The sequence below is a fragment of the Chiloscyllium plagiosum genome, chromosome 1 (assembly GCF_004010195.1).
Source record: "Chiloscyllium plagiosum isolate BGI_BamShark_2017 chromosome 1, ASM401019v2, whole genome shotgun sequence".
Lineage (NCBI taxonomy): Eukaryota > Metazoa > Chordata > Chondrichthyes > Orectolobiformes > Hemiscylliidae > Chiloscyllium > Chiloscyllium plagiosum.
The window spans coordinates 139117573-139138090 of NC_057710.1; the positions used below are offsets into that span (position 1 = coordinate 139117573).

The following is a 20518-nucleotide window of genomic DNA, read 5'->3' on the forward strand; positions in this document are numbered from 1 at the left end:
TACGTGAATCAAGTACCCATTATAGAAGCTGCCAGTTTTTTAATTTCAATTTTTCTTTCCTATTGGCATGTTGAAAATTTACCGAACAGTCTGTAATGTTTACTGCACAATTATGAAGGAGATGCTCTCATGTTGAGATTTCCAGTCAATGTAGGTAAGTTATTAGCAATTACCTCTGCTAAAATCCTTGATATAACCCGTCCAATATCTTCCCTCCATTCTGGTACATTAGGATTGTAACTGTCGATGTTCTGAGAAAATTCAAGAGGTAGAACTTCCAACTGATCTGAAACATCAATGAATTTGTGATAGAACCACAATAAAGGTTGATGCCATGTCTATTAGAGACATTTTAAGGTTAGTCTCTGCTTAAAGATAATTTTGTTAACTTTTTATTTGGTGAAGCATCAATCATTCAGCTATAATGAGATTATGCTCAAGAACTACAACAATTCCTTTCAACATATATTTGCACGACTTAAGAATCAAGTTCCTAAATAGAGGACCCAAGTATAAAACCTTGTCACCCACCTGTATATCAAGAATTGATGTCTGCACTTTCTATAGCTTCCCATCCATTGATGCTGGGGACATTTTTAAGCTATAAATTTTATCAGTTTTTTTATAAACATCCAGATCGTTCAACCTTTTAAATCTAGAAAACTAGCTGTGAAGTAACCCCTTTAAATACACTTTCTGGGACATAATTTCAGAATTCTAATTATGCATTCATAGCATAATATTTTATTGGAGATTAGGACTCTTATTCCACTGACAATACATAACATATTTATTGAACCACAGGGAGCCATGCTCCAAGCAAGTGCAAATTGAGGTCAGAGGCTACAGCACTTAATGCTGATTCCCTAACCGATATATGTCTTTGATGCAGCTCCCTATCGGGATCTGAGGGCCAGTGAATTTATGGGATAATGTGAAAGTATTTTTGAAACTATTGCAACCAGCTTCGACAGCCTTTAATTTTCCTACTTAGAAAGAAACCCAAACTGACTGATAAATTTCCAAATAAGACTTATTTAATGTAAACAGTAACTAGGAACTCCTCTCAATCACATTTGAAATTGGGGCAGGATGCTTGCAGAAAATTAACTTTGGAAGATGAGGCTTCTCACAGTCTATCAAACCTGGAACCCCTGCATCAGGGATCTGCAAGGAATTAAGAATGCAAGGGGAATGGAGTACACAAGTAGGGAAGTTTTGCTACAGCAGTAAGCACATTGAGACTAAACCTTGAGCACTGTAGTCAGTTTTGGCCACTTTATTTAAAGCGGGAGTTAATTGCATTTGAGGCAATTTAGAGAAGATTGACTTGTTTGACTCTTGGGATTAAAGATTAGATTTTAATGAAAACTTCAGCAGATTGGGCCTATTTTCATTAGAGTTGAGAAGAATGAGGAGATCTTATTGAAATATAAAAAATTCTGAGGGTTTTTGATAGATTAGATGCTGAGAGAATGTTTCCCTTGAGGAATGCAGATACTGGGTGCAAAACTTCAAAAGGTGTCTTTTATTTGAGATGGAGATGAGGAGGGATTTCTTTGCTCAGAGGGTCATCAGTATTCGGCATTCTGTCCCATGAACAATGGCCATTGAATATATTCAAGGTTGAGTTAGACAGGTATTTGGTCTACAAGGATGTCAAAGATTAAGGGAAGGAGATAGCAAAGTGTGGAGTTAAGGCCGTGATCATATTGACAAGTGCAGCAGGCTGAAAGCACTCTGCCATTCACGATATATGGGTGAGGGAACCAGGTGCAATATTTCCATATTTGCTGACAACACAAAAACTAGGTGAGACTGAGTTGCAAAGAGACTTCATGGTGATCTAGACGAACTTGAGTGCGGGCAAACATGCCGATCGTTCTGGTATAACGCGCATTTCATCAATGCAAATTAGCTGTAATGTGACTGACAAATTGTGGACACTTTAGATAACGCGAACCTTCTACTGAATGGGTGTAGTGATTTTCTATAGCGGTTTTCCAGAGCGCAATTTTCGATAGCATGAGGTTACAGAGGAACACAACTGTTGTGTTGTACTAGAACACCCTGTAGAGCTGAGCAGCATAACATAGATAAATGTGAGGTTATACACTTTGATCTAAAAAACAGGAAGACAGAGTATTATTTAAATGGTGATACACTAGAAAGTGTGAATGTACAAAGGAATCTAGATGTCCTTGTACACCAATGAAAGTAAATAGGCAGGTGCAACAAGCAATACGAAAGACACATGTAATGTTGGAAGTTCATTGCAAGAGGATTTGAGTTCAGATGTAGGGATGTCAAAATGCAGTTACACAGAAACTTGGTAAGACATCACCTGGAGTATTGTGCACAACTTTTTGGACTTCCTACTTAAGAGAGGATGTATAGAGGGAGTGCAGCAAAGGGGTTCAGTAGGAGGATACTGGGATGGCAGGGTCTGTCCTATAAGGAGAGATTGTTTAAGTGTACCTGTATTCACTGGTGTTTAGAAGAATGAGATGGGATCTGATCGAATTGTGTAAAGTTTTAACAGGGCTAGATGTAGGGAGGGTGTTTCTCCTGGGTGGGGAGTCTAGAACCAGGGGAAACAGTCTCAGGATAATGGGTCAGCTATTTAGGCCAAGAAAGATTTCTTCACTCAAAATGGAAATCACCCTGCAGAACCCATGACCACAGAATGCTGTGGAGGCTAAGGCATTAAATATATTCAAGAAATAGACTGATACATTTTTAGACGTTAAAGGCATCAAGGATCATGGACAGAAAGTGGGAATGCAGCATAGAAATACAGCATGATCATACTGAAAATTGGAACAGGCACAAAGAGCCAAATAGCCTACATCAGCTCTGAAGTTTCAATGTAAGGATCCAAAAATCAGCAGTGAAATCTCTTCATGGATAAGAAACTCTTAAAGCAACTGTTTGTCCATTTAGTATCAAACTCTTGCCTGCTGAGACTGCTGAAAAGAGATTTTCAGTGGGACGGTTGGTCTAATTCTGGTTCTGATGCCCTGTTAAAATCCCCGAGGCTCATTCGAATGCTCAGATTTTCTACCCTTACACTGGTAGGATCTTTGTTAATGGGGGGGAATCCTTTCAGGAATCATCTATACATAATTACTGACACCTAATCCAAGGAATGATGTCAGATTCTGGAGTAGATCTGGAGAGGCTGGTTGTTGTAGCTGGCAGAATTCCTAGTCTCTGTCTTTTTACCCTAAGTATTTAAATGACTGTTCCATACCAATTCCCAGGACGTAGATAGTTCAGGATTTAGCACTGGTAATGCCATAGAATGTCAAAGGAAAGTGGGTAGATTCTTTCCTGTTTGCAATGGTTATAAGAGTAACACAACTATAACTTGCCATTTATCAACAGAAGCCTACATGTTGTCAGTGTCTTGTTGCATATGAACGTGAAACGTTTTAGTATCTGAGGAGTTGCAAATGGTGCTTGGTAAAAATAAATGCCCACATTCCAAAATAAATACTTTAGGCTTCTTACCAAATATCCTCACCACCTTCGAATCTTGAACCATGGAACTACCACATGAAGCTTGGACTGTGACTTTAATCTGACCATTTTCACTAAAGCTGGTTATGAGACTGTTTTCTAAGGTAAGACGAGGCTGCAAAGAATGGTTCAAAACACGGAAAATATTATGTTCTTTTTGTTTTAAATAATAGCCAGCTGATAATTCATGGAATATGTACAATGTGACATCTACCTCAAGATTGTCCCCCAGCCACCATTGGAAGACTGTGTGGTTGGAGTTGCTGGGCTGCACTAATGCTGTCAGATTTATTTGTTGGTTCCTGCGAACAACTGGCAGTGCCTCCAGGTGCACAACTTGGAGAGGTGCTGAGGAGACCAAGTATAGTTGTGTCAGCAAAAATATTTGTACACACTATTGCTCAATTAATCAATTTACTGGGTGTCATAATGCTCTTAGTACACATTAATGCTATAGCAAACTTACAGTTCACTTGAATGTAAACCATGGCTTCATCAGACCCTGCAATGTTTTCAGCTTTCACAGAGACACGGTAGATTCCTGGCTTTTCATATCTATGTTGAATTGGTTCATCCATCAGTGTGAGGTTGACATACATTGCCTTGAAACCATCTCCAAGATCCACTTGATATTTTGTGTTTAAAGTATCACCCTAGCAACAAAACAGAAACAGCATAACAACACAACAGCATAAAGAACTTGTGTTTAAAAAGAGATTAGTATTCTTTCATGAGTCACTCATGAGTTCCAAAGTTCTAGTTAAATTAAGTAACTAGATCTAGCTTGTTAACTGCAAGCACACCATACACCCTTTACATTAAGTGCATCTGCTCAGGCTCCCTGAATAACCTAATGAACAAAGGGAAATCCTGATCTAGGGGGTAGGAACTGGTAGCTTTACCTTTTCTCTCTTAAGTTGGTTGAATTTAGCTGTATTTTGCAATTTTGCCGAAGCAAAACCAGACTAGGGAGAAAAATCAGCTAAAAGTGCCTCTTCTTCTTAAACATTGCTATAAACAATTGTTCCTGGAGTGTCAGGCGAGAACAGAACTGGGTTTAGTTGCGAGAACATCCGTGGATGAATAACCACATGGTTATCTGGGCTCAGAAATGAAGAAATTGAGGCAAGGTATGCCTATGGAGCTGAATGCTACTGGAAGTAACACCAGGCAAGAGCACTGGTGAAAAAAATGATAATCTGCTCACAACCTGGTTTCCTTTATATGGCTCCAGGCCTATTTATGAAGAATGATCTATGTGGACAAATGAAATGGTGTTACCCATAGGCAGTGAGCTCCACTTCTTTCTTTTAATTTATTGTCTGCTTTCTTAGTCAGAGCAAAAACAGCACGAGGCATGATTCTGGAGTTTAGAAGAATTGCTGTATAAAATTCAGAATGAAATTTGTAGAAATGAAATTCTCCCATAACCTACAAAATTAATGAGTCAAAAATTGACAATAATTCAGATCCAAAGTTGTAATCTTTCTGTACAAAATAATTTTGCCAGTCATTGTTCAGTACAAAACAATTCACATCCTCAATTTCTTATTTATTTTCACATTAATACAGACTCAATTTTGAAATATCCAAATAGAAAATTTCATTTCGTGTGCTTTTGACTCATTCATATCTGGTTCTGTGCATTTATTTCAGTTATGATGTTGATAAATATTAGTCCTGGCAAAGGAAACATCTTTCACTTTTTATTGTACTGTTAATTCAAGCATTTACTAGTTAGTAATGGACAGAAATTCCTTGATCCAGTCAGACTGCAACAGCGTCATATCCTCTCCCAACTACTAACTCAAAAACAATTATGAAAAAAAAACAAAATCTGGGGAAACACTGACTACAGCTGATTGATTTTACTCTAAACATCTTTTATAGAGGTCTATTATTTCATCTGTTTGGATTGATTCAAGTCAAACTCTGAAACAGTGACACATCATACAAATCCATCACATGACCAGAAGTCTCTTGAGGTGAACTGTACAAATTATCTACCAGTGAGGTGTTTCTTGACAATGCTTTACACCTAACATTGGGTTTCTGTGTATGGACATCATGAAGCATGGAATGGAATGATTATCACAGGCAACTAATACATCCAGAGTTAGGCTGGGGGCAAATCATTTTAATTGAATTATGCATGTCTTGACCTTGATATGTTTTCATTTTAAATACAATTTTCCTGAATATGTAGGCCAGGCACTTCAGTTTTATATACTTGTGCTGAACTACCACTAAACTCATTTCAAACAACTATTTCCTTGTTTGAAGCAATCAAATAATCACAAGCCCAACACCTTGAAGTATTTACTGTATTCTAATTTGTCACTGGAATATTATTGTAAATTCATCATTGTAAATTTATCATTGATTAAGAGGGGCATTTTTCCTAAATTATATTTAAATGCTTGATTCAAATATATAAAGTTGTTGTTGATGGGTGTGCTCTGCTACAATGATACCACATTCTCACAAGGTCTTAATGACTTTTGTATCATTGTCAGCTGTGTGCAGTGACAAAGCTAACCAACCATCCAAAGCGGAGGCTATTCATAGAATGTTGTAATCATGATAAAATAGATCTATTTACTGACAGCAATAATCCAAGGTAGCAGCTGTGATCTTATTAACACATGCACTCAATTTAATTCCTGTAATTTACGTCAGAGTTACAGCTGATGCTAAAGGTACTTTGTAATTGGTTCAATTTGCTGGCACAAATTGGGAATTTACACTTCCATATGAATATTACTGCACTAATTTCCACATATTTCTGTCAGAATTTTAATTCCTGGATTTTCAGAAAACAATGATGACAGATAGACTCTGTTTCCCCATTCTACCAACTGGGAAAATTTTACTAAAATAGAAGTTTTGCTAGTCTACTGAATTGGCTGATTTCTGTAAAGGGGCATTGCATTTGCTGTCAACATACCTGGGCTAAGGAGAAGGAATAATTTTGTCAGGTTCCCTGAATCTTAATCTGAAAGGGCATAGACAACCATGAAGTTCAATACTCATTGTCTAGTTTCACACATTTGAACCGAAAACAGGAAATGGGTACAAAATAGTTAACTTCTAGCGTGTTCTGCATTTCCTATGCTAAATACGTAAACATTTGGCATGACATTACATTTGTAGATGTTTCCTTTATAAATTACTTGCTCTGCCATTGTCACACATGTAACAACACAGGTATAATGTTGAATATTTTGTAATACAACCTGTTCTAAGATGATTTTCACAATGAAGAGCTATGGATTGATTTAGAAGAAAGTGAAGTGAAAGAATGAAGTCAGGCGTGGCAGCAGAAATAAGTTTTAAGGTTGTTTATGAACGTGAAGAAAGACATGCCAAGGCTGAGTTTTAAAGGAGGAGAAGATCAAATTGCCATGCCCTAATGGTTAAAGGTATGGCTACCAAAGTTGGCAAGAAGGGAGGAAACACAAGAGTGGCTGGAGGGGGCTTTGGACATATGAAGTAGAAAGTTCTATGAGTAGCAGGGTCTGGAATGCAAGATTTGTTATGTTTCCTTCTCATTGGCTGCCCTTTGGTGTGGGAAAATCCACCATTAAGACACGTAGAGTCAGAGCATGATGCAGCTTAATGGATAAATTGGATTGTCTGCCGACTTGTCTCACACTCAAAGGACACACAACCTACTGAAGTGCTTGAGGGCCACTGCCTGTTGAGCCAGACAATAAAACACTGCACTCAGCATGGTGGGAAAAACAATTGCAAGTGAAATATTTTGAAAGGCTCGGTGGTTAGCAATGTACCAATTGCTAGTATATGTTTCAATGAAAATATTCCAAGAGCTAAGCTTTATAATAATGAAAATCACCACAGAACATTTCCATTCACCTGGATCAGGAACAAGAATTCAATTGTGCTGACTCTGACAGGAATTGCACATACCATTTAGCCACCTGGAAGCGATTAAATATATTTTTGCTTTATGCTCAATGAACAAAGTACTGAACTGAAGGCAAGTATACTATTATGTCAGTTTAGAAGTAAAGGGTCAATTAAAGACCAAGTGGCGGTGTCTCTCTTCCATGCAATCATGGAGGCTCAGGATTTCCTAACTGTTTTCTCAGCTTTCTTCATTAATCTATCCTCATGTATCACCCCACTTTCCTGAAAGTACTAAGTCTCCAACAGGGTACAGTTCCAGACCCTTGTTCAGGTAGCCGTCACTTACATATAAATTTGCACCATGTGTGAGCAAGATTTTTTTTTGACATGACAGCCCAACCTTCTCTTCATCTGATGGATAAACATACACTTCCAGTAGAACTTGAAATATGATGCAGAGTAAAAACACTGGCTAATTTCTTCTTTCTTCAATCAAAGATGCTCAGGTAATTTTCACTATTACAGTCATGATCGGCTATCTCAACACAAACTGGGCATTGCAACTTCGATAACACAGAGGAGTAACTCACTTGACAAAATCAATAGGCCCAGAGATGGAAGTACTCAGGGGTTTTTTGGACCATTCCTGCCTTTGCAACAACAGTTCTCTTATATGATAGTGTGGGAAAATCCACCTCAAGCACTCAGTACAATGAGCAGTCCAAATTACATTGCAGACTACATATTTACCAGAGTCAGGACAAAATTACATGTAAATGGACTTTGTAATCTCCTCTGTCATTGTTGCCATTTATACATCAGACAGATTCAGCCCAATTAAAGCAAATTTGATAACCTGACCTGTCTAGTGAGTGGATGCTTGCTTGCATGAGTGTATGTTAAAGGGAGAGAGAGAGAGAGAGAGAGAGAGAGAGAGAGAGAGAGAGAATCAGCAAACACTATAATTAGTTTCATATTACCTGATTCTGCATTATCAAGAATGTAACATCATCACCAGGATTGACTGCTAGCCTTTCTCCTTTCGTGACTATATGGAGCCCTTTAGGAGCCATTAACGGGCATCGGTACTGCATGGAGCCCTGCCGTTTGTCCACGCCACCCTTACAGACATTCAGTGCCACCTTCCTGTAACTGTTTAAAATAGTCAAAGCTTTAGCGTTCAAATCAATTTACACAGATACACTTACACATTATGAATACAGAAACCGAAGGGGGAAAATTTACTGTTTGGCACATGATTCTATAGAATAGAAGGACAGCATAGTGATTCAGTGGTTAGCACTGCTGCCTCACAGTGCCAGGGACCTGGGTTCAATTCCAGCTTTAGGTGACTGTCTGTATGGAATTAGCACATTCTCCCCGTGTCTGCATGTGTTTCCTCCAGGTGCTCCAACTTCCTCCCACAATCCAAAGATGTGCAGGTTGGGTGAACTGGTCATGCTAAATTGCCCAAAGTGTTCAGGGATGTGTAGGTTAGGTGCATTAGTCAGGGATAAATATAGGGTAGGGGAATAGGTTTGGGTGAGTTATTCTTTGGAGGGTTGGTGTGGACCTGTTGGGTCAAAGGGCCTATATCCACACTGTTGGGATTCTAATTCTAACATAAATCGGTTTTACCTACTTTTCTCTTGACATTTATGCTGGGTGAAGTGTGTCCTGACATGGCGCAGGGGTACAGCGGTTAGCACTGCTGTCTTACAGTGTCAGGAACTCAGCTTTGGTTAAAGCCTTGGGTGATTATTTTGAGTTTGCATATTCTCTCTATGTCTGGGTGGGCTTTCTCTCAGTCTAAAGACGTGCAGGATCAGTGGATTGGCCATGCTAAATTCCCCTGCAATTTCCAGAGACGTGCTAGCTAGGTGGATTAGCCATAGTAAATTTGGGGTTACAGGGATAAGGTGTGGGAGTTGTTCTGGGTGGGATGCTCTTCGGAGAATCGGTGCAGACACAATGGGCCAAATGGCCTCTATCTGCACTACAGGGAGTCTATGTTTCCTAATCTGGAGAGAAAATTATTAATGAAAATTACTCTAAAACAACAAGAGGCTGCAAGATTACCAAATTCACAAGCAATCACAGGACTCTGAAAGAAAACAAACCATCAGCAGGCTGATCAACACCTCATTTGTCACAATTCTCTTGCAAAAACACCTCGGAAAAAAGCACTTCTGTCATAGCCTTGGCTCTTGTGCTTCGGTGCATACCATATCATAACGCAAAATCAGATTTTAGAACAACTAAACAACAGATTAACAACTCAAAAAACCCAGCGTCTAAGATGAAGGTAAGCCACATTGCTGACCAAAGCCTGTGCTGCCAATGAGTTCTGGCTACTTCTGAGCCTTACAGTCTGCTTCCTTGTAACAGAATGGGATAGGTTAGCACAGCACAGATTACACAGAAAAGTCAGCTATTACTTGCTAAGCATAACACCAAGATCACAGAAACAATGGACCAGTGGGAGGTCATTCATTTGTCAGTCTTGCCGACATAGAAAAAAGAGTGAAGAAAGCTAAGAAGAAAGGCAGAGTTCTCGGCTTTCACATTTGAAGTCTTGGAGTCGATGTAGATATGTTGCAGAATTATAGAAAAAGCAGCATTGAAAAAGATCATTTGCTCATCACATCTGCTATGGAGCCCTACTTCCTGGCAATCACTATGTCTAATCCAACTGTATAGAAAAGCTCCATTCATTTAATCTGTTGTTGTCTGCCTGTGAGGGTTCCGATCCCATTCTCATTTGTGTCCACCAGCTCTTGCAGCTGCTAACTTTAGGGCAGCAAGGTGGCTCAGTGGTTAGCACTGCTGCCTCACAGTGCCAGGACCCAGGTTCAATTCCAGCCTCGGGCGATTACTGTGTCAAGTTTGCACATTCTCCCCGAGTCTGCATGGGTTTCCTCCAGGTGCTCCGGTTTCCTCCCACAGTCCAAAGATTTGCAATTTAAGTGAATTGGCCATGCTAAAATTGCCAATAGTGTTTAGAGATATGTGGGTTAGTTGAATTAGTTAGGGGTAAATGTAGAATAATGGGGTAGGGGCGTGGGTCTGGGTGAATTACTCTTCAGAGGGTCAATGTGAACTTGTGAGGCTGAATGGCCTGTTTCCACACTGTAGGGATTCTATCTTTTTTCAAGTAAAAACATAAAGGTCTTTTTTAAAGGATTTCTGGACTTCAACAACCATTTGTGGCAACATTCTAACCCTCTCTCTGTAAGTCTTTTTCCTAACTTCTCTATAATTCCCTTATGAGTTGTGGCTGATTCTCAGTTATCATCTCACAACTCAGTGTAAACAACATCTAGAATATTATCAAAGTCTGGACATGCCACTGAGAAGATCGAAAACCCGGCCTGAATCCATGGTAGCCGCTGCACCCAGGCGACACTGTCTTATCAACAGCCAACTAGGAGGTCAAGCAAGACACTGTTCCTCTTCTCAGAGGGAATCTGGCTCAATGAAATAGCTGGCAACTTGGCAGTGCTGCTGAAGGAAAAGGAATGTGTCCTATGCTGAGATGTTCTCTAAAGCAAGTAGCATTTTTTTATATTTACGGTGTTGGAGTTAGGCAAATTGCACCTTCCAGCAGTGGTGCAACCTCCATGGGTCATGGAGAAAACATGTAAGAAGAGCGTATTTCATCCTTTAGTGAATGTTTTTCTGCTTTCCAACATTCAATTGATCCACAACATTCAGATTTCATCTGAGTGGTCAATTTACACCCACTGCCAAGTGAACAATATTCACAAGGCCTCAAGGAATCTCTACCACATGATATTGGTCAATCACACATCACAGACAACCATCAATATCCCAGATAAGCAAACATTGCCTTTATGTGGTCTTACTTTCCACAGTTCTTTGGTCCAGTTCTTGCAAACGTCTTTCTTTATCCAGCGTTTCTTGTGAACAAGGGGATACATCTTTCTGAAATTTCTCTTTGGGGAGGGTTTTCCATTTGAATATCATTGCCTTCAATTTTGTGCCATCCACTATGCAAGATGGAACTGTAATGATCCACAATGTCTTATGACCAGTTGTCTTTGTAAGGGCAGCTTTCCACCAATCTAGGAAATGGTCATTTTTGATGGATTGTTCACGTTTATCTGAATGTCATTGCTATCACCAATATTGGCCAATCGATGCACATTCTTCTCTCAATGTAGGATGACAAAACCGTTGAATTTGATGGTTTTATCATCAAGTTCAGGTGGCAGAATCTGTGAACTTTTCATTTTCTGATGGGAGGTATCAAATCCCCCTTGTATCCTGTGCACCATCTGGCACTGAATTCTGAAATGCTATTCTTCCTTACTTTTTTAATGGGGTCAAGTCAGATTGCTCTGCAGATGGTATGACTATTTTGACAATGTTTGGTAACCTTTTCTGCCAATGTTTTCTACAGGTTAAATTGATTTGTGATAAATCGTATGCTACGCACTAGGCTTGTCAATTGGATGGAAGACTGCTGCAAGAATTCATGGAGAGAAAGTCTTAAAAGTGTCTACATGCACCTTTAAATTAAAGAATCATAGTAATTATTGGTAAGTCATCAATAATTACAAGACAGTTTGAACCCTGAAAATCTTTGATCACTTTTTCCATAGGCTTTCTGAAAAAAACATTTTAAGCTAAAACTCATGGAGTCACTTTTTACGGAAGATTTACTTCTACACAAATATACATGGTAAATACTACAGCTACAAAAACAAGGTGTCTTTGAATGTTGTAATTGTACCCGCTTCCACCATTACTTCTGACAGCTTATTCCATGCATGCTCCACCTTCTGCATGAAAAAGTTGCCTTTCAGTTCCCTTTTAAATATTTCGGAAGCGGGTACAATTACAACATTCAAAAGACATCTGGATGGGTACATGAATAGGTAAGATTTTGAGGGATATGGACCAAATGTTGGCAAATGGGACTAGATTAATGTAGGATGTCTGGTCAGCACAGACGAGTTGAACCAAAGGGTCTCTTTCTGGGCTGTACAGCTCTATGACCTTCTCAAGGACAATTAGAAATGAGCAACAAATGTTGACATTACCAGCAATGGTCTCTCCACAAGAGCCCCTTAAACATTCACTCCCTCTACCAGTGATACACAAAGGCAAGAATGTGAAGAATCCATAAGTAACACTGCAGCAATCTTTTCAATCTCTATCACTCAGAACGACAAAGCGCAGCAAGACACATTGGAAATTACCATGTGCAAGTTGTCACACACCATCCTGCTTTGGAACCATATTGCCATTCCTTCACTGTTGGAGGGTCAAAATCCTAGAATTCCTTTCTTAACAGCACTGTGGGTGTCCCAATGCTGCATGGATTGCAGTGGTTCAGGAAGAAGACTCACCACCATGCATTGATGGCAACAAATGCTGGCAATAAGAGTCATGCTCACTTCGGAAGGATGGACTTTTAAAAATGCACTGTATGGTGCTCCACTGGATTTTCTACTCATATCTTCTATTACGACGTAAAAACAAGGGAAACTCCAGCAAAAACAAAAGGCCATAATCTTACAATACTATCTTCAGTCACGTGGGTAGATTGGAGAAGTTGGGACTGATATTTCATTACAGGAAAGAATGCTTAGTGGAGATTTGATAGAAGTATACAAATGAGCTGGACAGTGTAGGTAGCATAAAGAATTCCCATTGGTTGGAAGGTCAAGAACCAGAAGGCACAAATGTAAGGTAACTGGCAGAAGAACTACTAATGAAAATCTTTTTCAAACAGCAAGTAGTCATGATCTGAAAACCACTGCCTTCTTTTAATTCTCGGGCCTCACTTACAGGCATCCAGACTGTTTTCCACAGAAAAGCAGGCAGGAGGTGGAGCCAGATTGGAAGGCAGAAGCACAGTGTTGAGCTTCAAGGTGCTTTTTCTATGATCCATAAAGATATTCCTTGGATATCAAATTAATCTGGAGCAGAGACATTCAAATCCATTATTCCTCCCAAGCCTGGAGGAGCACAACAAGAAAGTGTACAGATTTGGGTCCCTTTGCTGGTCCACCAGGAGGACTTACAACTACCACAACCATTGCTCAACTCAGATCAATATTTCAAATACCCAATAGGCTCCTAGTCATGCTGTCATAAGCCAGTCTACCAGTTTATAGAATGTGGTAGTTAAACTGGATAGTTCCTGAAAGCAGGCACAGGGATCAGGATGCTAACTGGTTCACTGTCATGTCAGAGGCACACTAACTTCATGCTATCTACTCAATAGAATGCCTCCAGTCACTGCTTTCTGTATTGTTCATTGCCTGAAAGTTTCAGCAGTGTATTAATACACCATTTAAAACTAGTTTGCATTTTTTTTATGGGTAATGTTGGAGTAGGTGCTTGGAATCAGGTTGAAGTGACTATGACTTTGGAAAGACTTAGGAATGACAATATGGGAGAGAGTGGTCTTCAACGTTTTTGGGAGCTGCACTAGAGGTCTTAGAGGAGGACTTGGAAAGGATTACGCATCTCATATGCACATCAGGGTAGGAGGTGATTTAGACTCACAATCAAAAGGTAGGAGCAGAAAGATTGCTGTGCAGGTCAACACGAGAAAGCCACATTACATCGACTGCCAGACAATGCTTAATATATTACAGTCCATCAGTCACCAAGCCACAATCACTGAGCTCACACCTAATATCCATGTACTATCTAACCCATACACTTAGTCCTGCTGCAAGCCTCATTTCACACCACATGGGTTAGACAATGACATCAACCATGACAGGCACATCAGCCAATCTGATTGTACCACTCACTGGAATCATTGAGTGGCCAGAGGAGACATTATGGTAGTGTGGGGAAACAGGGAGAATCAGGCAGGAATAGCTGCATGGGATTCCTGGTGTCAGGAAAGCTTTACCAAATTACGCTGGGTTGGGAAGGGCCCAACACAGGATTCCTGCCAACTGACATTGGGAGATGTCAATGAGACTTATTAATATAATACATGAACCCAGTTGGATTTGACTGCGGCCTCTTTACTTTTTTGAGGATGGGAGTGTGGGGTGAGGGGATTTGAGGGGAGGTGTTCTGCCTGATGGAGGGATTTGCATCAGGAAAGGGGCTGTGGGACTGGGAAAGGCATATGAAAGTCAAACCTCTGTGACCTTGCCTTCTATCCTGTTCTCTGGCAACCCTCTTTCCCAAAACCCACATTCTCACCAAATCAAGTGTCTAGAGATCCACTGGTGATCCCCAGGTTAGCCCTTGGAGCTTGGTTGCTGATTGACTGGCAGCTCTCTGAGGTGGAATTCCTGCACTAGTGGTGAATTGAGGACACAAAGAGGTCTCCCCGTCAGTAATTAGGCTGATCTTCCACTGGTTCTCCCATTGGTAGTGGGGATGTGGGAAACCTTGACAACTAGCAGTAAATCCCAGCCACTGTCACAATATGCTCTCTCTCTTTCAGGAAGTTTCAGAAAATAACCTGAAGAGAACAGGCTTCTCGAAATGTCAGAACTGTCATGATTGGAATAAGCACCACCTGCATGTTCCCCTCTAAACCACACACCATCCTGATTTGGAAATGTATCGTTGTTCCTTCACTGTCATTGGGTCAAAATCCTGGAACTCCCTCCTTAACAGAGGTGGCATGGTGGCTCAATGGTTAGCACTGCTGCCTCACAGCACCAGGGACCCGGGTTCAATTCCAGCCTCGGGCGACTGTCTGTGTTGAGTTTGCACATTCTCCCCGTGTCTGCATGTGGTTCTTCCAGGTGCTTCTGTTTCCTCTTGCAATCCAAAGATGTGCAGGTCAGGTGAATTGGCCATGCCAAATTGCCCATAGTGTTAGGTGCATTTGTGAGGGGTAAATAGGGGAAATTGGTCTGGGTGGGTTGCTCTTTGGAAGGTCGGTGTGGACTTGTTGGGCCCTATTGGTCTGTTTCCACACTGTACGGAATCTAATCTTAACGCTATTGTGAGTCTACCTACATCAAATGGACTATAGTGGTTCAAGAAGGCACCTCACCATCTTCTCATGGGTAATTAGGGAGGGCAATAAATACTGGTCCGGCCAGCAATACCCACATTCTATGCATAAATTAAGAAAGTTATTAGGAAACAGTGCTGCTTAGTCTGGGAAAAGGAACTGTTGAGGCCACAGCTTGTAGAAATGTTGAAATCGTCGAGAAGGCAGTATGCTCATGGTTAAGCATTATTTTCAAATCCCAAATACTTCTCATTCTACATGCTCTGGTGCTGCTATCAGCACACATCTCTTACTTTCCCCCTCAAACAACATAGTACCATAACCTTACCTTTGTGTCTTCTTTTTTCCAGACAATTAAGAACAGCAACCTGACTATGACAGAATACTCAAAATAGAGTGATGAAGAAGATGATCACCCCGCCCCCCCCAATCATTTCACTAGCTCAGATCCTTCCACTGTATCTAGCTTACAGAAGACATTAGAGATAGGATGTTATCTGCTACCATCATGGTGAGGGCCCAAGTGAAAGTCACCAGTGGCCAAGACCGTATCTGCTCCTACATTTAGTCCCCTTATCTGGCTGTTATCATATTATGATTTATGGAACCTTACTGTGTTGAAATAGGCCATTGTGTTTTCTAGCTTAAAGAATGACTACATTTCAATGGCACGACCATTGGTTGCAAAATACTTTGGGATGTCACAATAAATTCCTTACTATCCAGGCAGTGAAGGTGAAAATTTATTCCATGAGATTCATATCCATGTGGGTATCTCATCAATACAGAGAAGAGATATAGAGGAGGAAATTGCAAAAAATCCCTATCATTAGAAGGTTGCAGTAACCAATCGTGCATACGTACCCCAAGCCTGTGTGGGGTAGAAGGACCAGAGACTAAGAAGTATGAGCTTTTGTTTCATGACATGCTCAGTACTTACCCAGAGCTTTTGGTGTATGTATGTCCAAATTTACAGTCTTCAGAAGGTGAATCTGGATTGTACCAAAATGCTGGGACACATCTGCCATTAGCTTGCTGTTCAAAGCCATAGTCACTGCAAAAAGTACAAAATGGTCAATGAAGACTGAATAGGTGAAAGTGTTAAAACAACACTTGGAACGATGCTGTGGATCAGATGTCCATTATAGAGACTTTTTCCATTTCCTGTTATTTCTAGAACAGGTGGCAAGTTGAATATCTACGCTAGAATTCTATATAAGTTGTACATTGAGGAACTCCCCACTAGGCTGGGTATTATATAGGGGAGTATAAATTCCTTATTAGGGCATTGAATTACTGTAACTTGGTCTTGGTCTATCTTGTTAATGCTCCTCAATGGTTAGCATGTGTCTGGCTGAATTATTGGGAGTGGACTTTGAAGTTTATTTCCAACCTCACTCTTAGTAAATGATCATGTCTGGCCTATTTTCATATATCGTATTTTGTTGCTGTTTAAGTCGATAAGTGTGTATATAATACATAATGTGGTTGATACATTTTAATTCCTACACTTAAGGAACAACTGGGACACAGTCACCATATATTTACCTGATGATAATGCTGGCAGTAAATTTTTAAAATTACACATTTCTAAGGTAGTGTCTTGTACCAAGTGCTTTGAAAAGTCCTTGTAGCTTCATGATGTCAATACAGCTTGATTGCAAATGTATATTCAGTAACTCTATGAAAATCACACTACCCTGATTATAAGCAACCCGAAGCATGTTGCAAGATAGCAACAGCATTGGCAATATGGCACTCAGCACGAATATTTAGTAATGGCTTGATAGATTTGCAAATTAGCATTCTCAAAATAGAAAATAATACCCCTTTGAATTTCTGTTGCACAAGATTCTCTATTAGTAGCATCAGTTTATTGTTATCTCAACTTTAAGATAAGTTAACAGCTTGAAATTCAGCTCATTCTGTGCAAAACATCATCATTTAATATTGGCAAAGTATTTTCTCTTTTAATTCCATACAGGTTGATATCAGAAGGCAATGAAATACAGTAGTTCTGTGATGAACTCACATGATTTGTCAGGCAGTTCTTTTGGGATATATTTAATCAAATGATTCAGAACAACATCACTATTTCAATTTGTTATGACTAAGTGCTAAACCACAGAAACTCCACTCCCATAATGGCTTTTACATCAAATATAAGCTTAGCATGAGCTTCACAGAACAAAAAGTTCAGTAATTCAAATTTCAATCTGTGCTAAATTAGTTGATTTCAATGAGGACAGAATTTAGAGTTCTTCCAATAGGTTCATGGAGAGGGAGGTGAAAACAGGGTCCCAGCTCGTTAATTTTATGGAGTAACTGGAAGTCAAAATTATTGAAAATGGAAGGGATAATTTTGAAGAAACACCATACCAGCAATTGTGGAATAAAAAATTGTAGAGCTAATCTGTGAAAATTACAAAAACCACAGAAAATGCAAGAAATATGGAATAGGTTGGGGAACATTAGAGAGTAAACGGTAATCAGTGATTAAGACTTCTTGCCATTCCTCAAAGCTACTAATTATTAGCCACTTTCATCATGTTTATTTTCACATATCACACACAAAATGGTATTCAAAAAGAGAGCATAAACCAAATAGGGCAAGAATTGAAATATTTCTCAATATTCAAATTCATAACACTATACTCAGCAATTTCTAATCTTGCTATTTGTTATTCTATTTCATTACACAGTCCCCTGGTTAAACTGTCAAAGAAACAGATAATTACCACTCAAAATCAAATTCTGTGCACTGGCAACGTTTTGACGTAAGGGCTGATGTGAAGTTCTTTCCTTTAATACACCATGAGGAGATTTTTCGCTTACGGAATTGTCTCTGTTCTCCCATGATGCAATGCTTATCCTAAGCAGAAACATATTGATGATTAGTATGTTCAGATTAATATGTTATAGAACCATAGAATAATAGTGCACAGAAGGTGTTCATTCAGACCATTGTGCCTGCACTGGTTCTTTGGTACAAATATTTAATCAATCCCATTCCCTTGCCTAATCCCCAAGATGGAATACTTTCACTTGGTGATAACTCATAGAACGTCACTGCATGATTCACATGTACTAACGCCTCTATAGGTTGGAGCTACTAATTGGTTTCTCCCTATCCCGACCATAGTGCCACCATTCAAGAGTCACATTAACTCATTATCCATGGATTTTCTACTTGTCAATCTGTGTACACAGAAAGTTGGCCCCAGACCCCTTGCTATCCAGTGGTCTATGCCCCTATTTCCCATGAATAATGAGATTTGTTGTATGTTAAAACTCAGGGGTTGGGAGATCGGACAGGGAGAGTGAAGGGACGACTGTTATGATCATTCCATTTACAGATTATAATGATGCCAGAAACGAGAAAAACTACAAGCAGCTTCAGCCAGAGCTGATACAAAGACCTATTTGAAGGCACTTGAAAGCAAAAGCGATCTTCTGAACCTAGGCTCCCAAGAGCATGCTGCAGGCTAAAATTTCAAATGTAGGACCCACAACTGTGAATAATATGGGAAAACATGGTTTGTAATTAGAGGATTTGGGAGAATACATTTTCAAGTGATATTTCCTTTACCTAATCTTACAATGTTTACAAGACACATACATCTGGATAATTTGCAATTAATACTCATCCAAGCCTGATGCTGACTACTGTTCTTGTTGAAATGCTGCTAGTCTGATCTGAAGGCTGTAACCAGCTATTGGTTGAATGTGGAACACATGAGCGACTGGCTTGCAAATGCAGGAGGCCATTAACAAATCCAGCTTTTCTCACGGCTATGCATTCGATCAGCTTGGTCAGAGGTGGGAGCAGCACACAGACTTTATCAAACGCTGACCACATTTGAGTCAATGAAATCTACTTTACTGGGCTTTATAAAAATTGCTAAAATGCATTTTTTTTTGGCTGAGGATACAATTAACAATCTAAACTCACGTTGAGATCAAACATTTTGTGCTACTTTTCATAAGTTTTTTTTGCTGTAGTTTGCATTCAAGTAAATTTTACACAACACCAACCTTAAAGTATTCCAAGAATGAACCCAATCAGTGGAAAATAATTTGAGAAAGGTTTCTGCATTAAAACATGTATGTACTTTTGAATGATTATATTGATAAAGCAGGTCTTTATTCTAGGTTTCTCTGCTTAAAATGATTTGTTTTCCAATATTTTATTTTGATGTTCTGCTTCTTCTAATCAAGTTGGCATTTCTGCTTTAACATCATCGTCTTCATGGCCCAGATCAAGTTTCCTCCCCATTCCACTATCCTGGCTTTGCTTCCTTCTGCCCTTTCTCCCAAACCCTCCAATACCCCACAGATACCCCTACACCTCATCCTTTCCAGCTTTAGTTCCCCCTGACATTGCCTCCTCCTGCCCTTGTCTTGGTCTTGCCTCCTGCCATCCATTCTTATCTAACACCCTCCTGTGGAGGCTTGTTGTGCCTCGGTTATCGGATTTAAACTCGGTTATTGGGGGATGGGAACTTGAGAGTGAATTCAGAAAGGAAAAAATGGAGCAGGTTATTGAAAGTAGGAAAACTATAAATGAGAGTTGAAATAACAAAATCAAGTCCTTAAATGAGCCAGAGTCAACTTACAGAATAGCATTAAAAAGGCAGAATTATATACCATCTATCTGGATGCACACAGGATTCACAGTAAGATCTGTGAATTGATGTTGTAAGTACAGGTAAAACAGTATGCTTTAGAAGCCAATTCAGAGACATGACTGTAGGATAATAAAAATTGAGAACTACTCTTTAAAGGATATACGTTATTTAGGAAACGTGGGCATGAAGGTAAAGACGGTGGAGTAGTGCTGATAATAAGAAACGATCTCAGACAGGAAGAAAATGATGTAGAGTTTAAACTAACTCTGCAGGGGCATGGGAACCCAGACTGTAGCTTTAGGGTGCAGGACCTGGAATGTAGGGAGGTTAAGAACATGGCATCAATTTCAAAGGAGGGTGCCTGTAAACAGGAAAGTGCTTTGAAGTGTGTATACTTCAATGCAAGAAGTATACGAAATAAGGTAGGTGAACTTGCAGCGTGGGTTGGTACCTGGGACTTCGATGTTGTGGCTATTACGGAGACATGGGTAGAACAGGGACAGGATTGGCTGTTGCAGGTCCCAGGGTT

General features: G+C 39.8%; 1 protein-coding gene across 4 annotated transcripts in view; it reads right to left on the reverse strand.

The window, feature by feature from the left end:
* sorcs2 (sortilin-related VPS10 domain containing receptor 2) overlaps window positions 1-20518 on the reverse strand; it is a 608959-nt gene that overhangs the window by 39446 nt on the left and 548995 nt on the right. For all 4 annotated transcript variants that reach the window (XM_043698411.1, XM_043698404.1, XM_043698394.1 and 1 more), the window contains 7 exons: window positions 18100-18233; window positions 16302-16415; window positions 8373-8544; window positions 3989-4175; window positions 3737-3870; window positions 3514-3637; window positions 174-286 (listed from right to left, as the gene is read on the reverse strand). In XM_043698411.1, the coding sequence (XP_043554346.1) occupies window positions 174-286; window positions 3514-3637; window positions 3737-3870; window positions 3989-4175; window positions 8373-8544; window positions 16302-16415; window positions 18100-18233 (978 nt within the window). The remainder of the gene's footprint in view (window positions 1-173; window positions 287-3513; window positions 3638-3736; window positions 3871-3988; window positions 4176-8372; window positions 8545-16301; window positions 16416-18099; window positions 18234-20518) is intronic.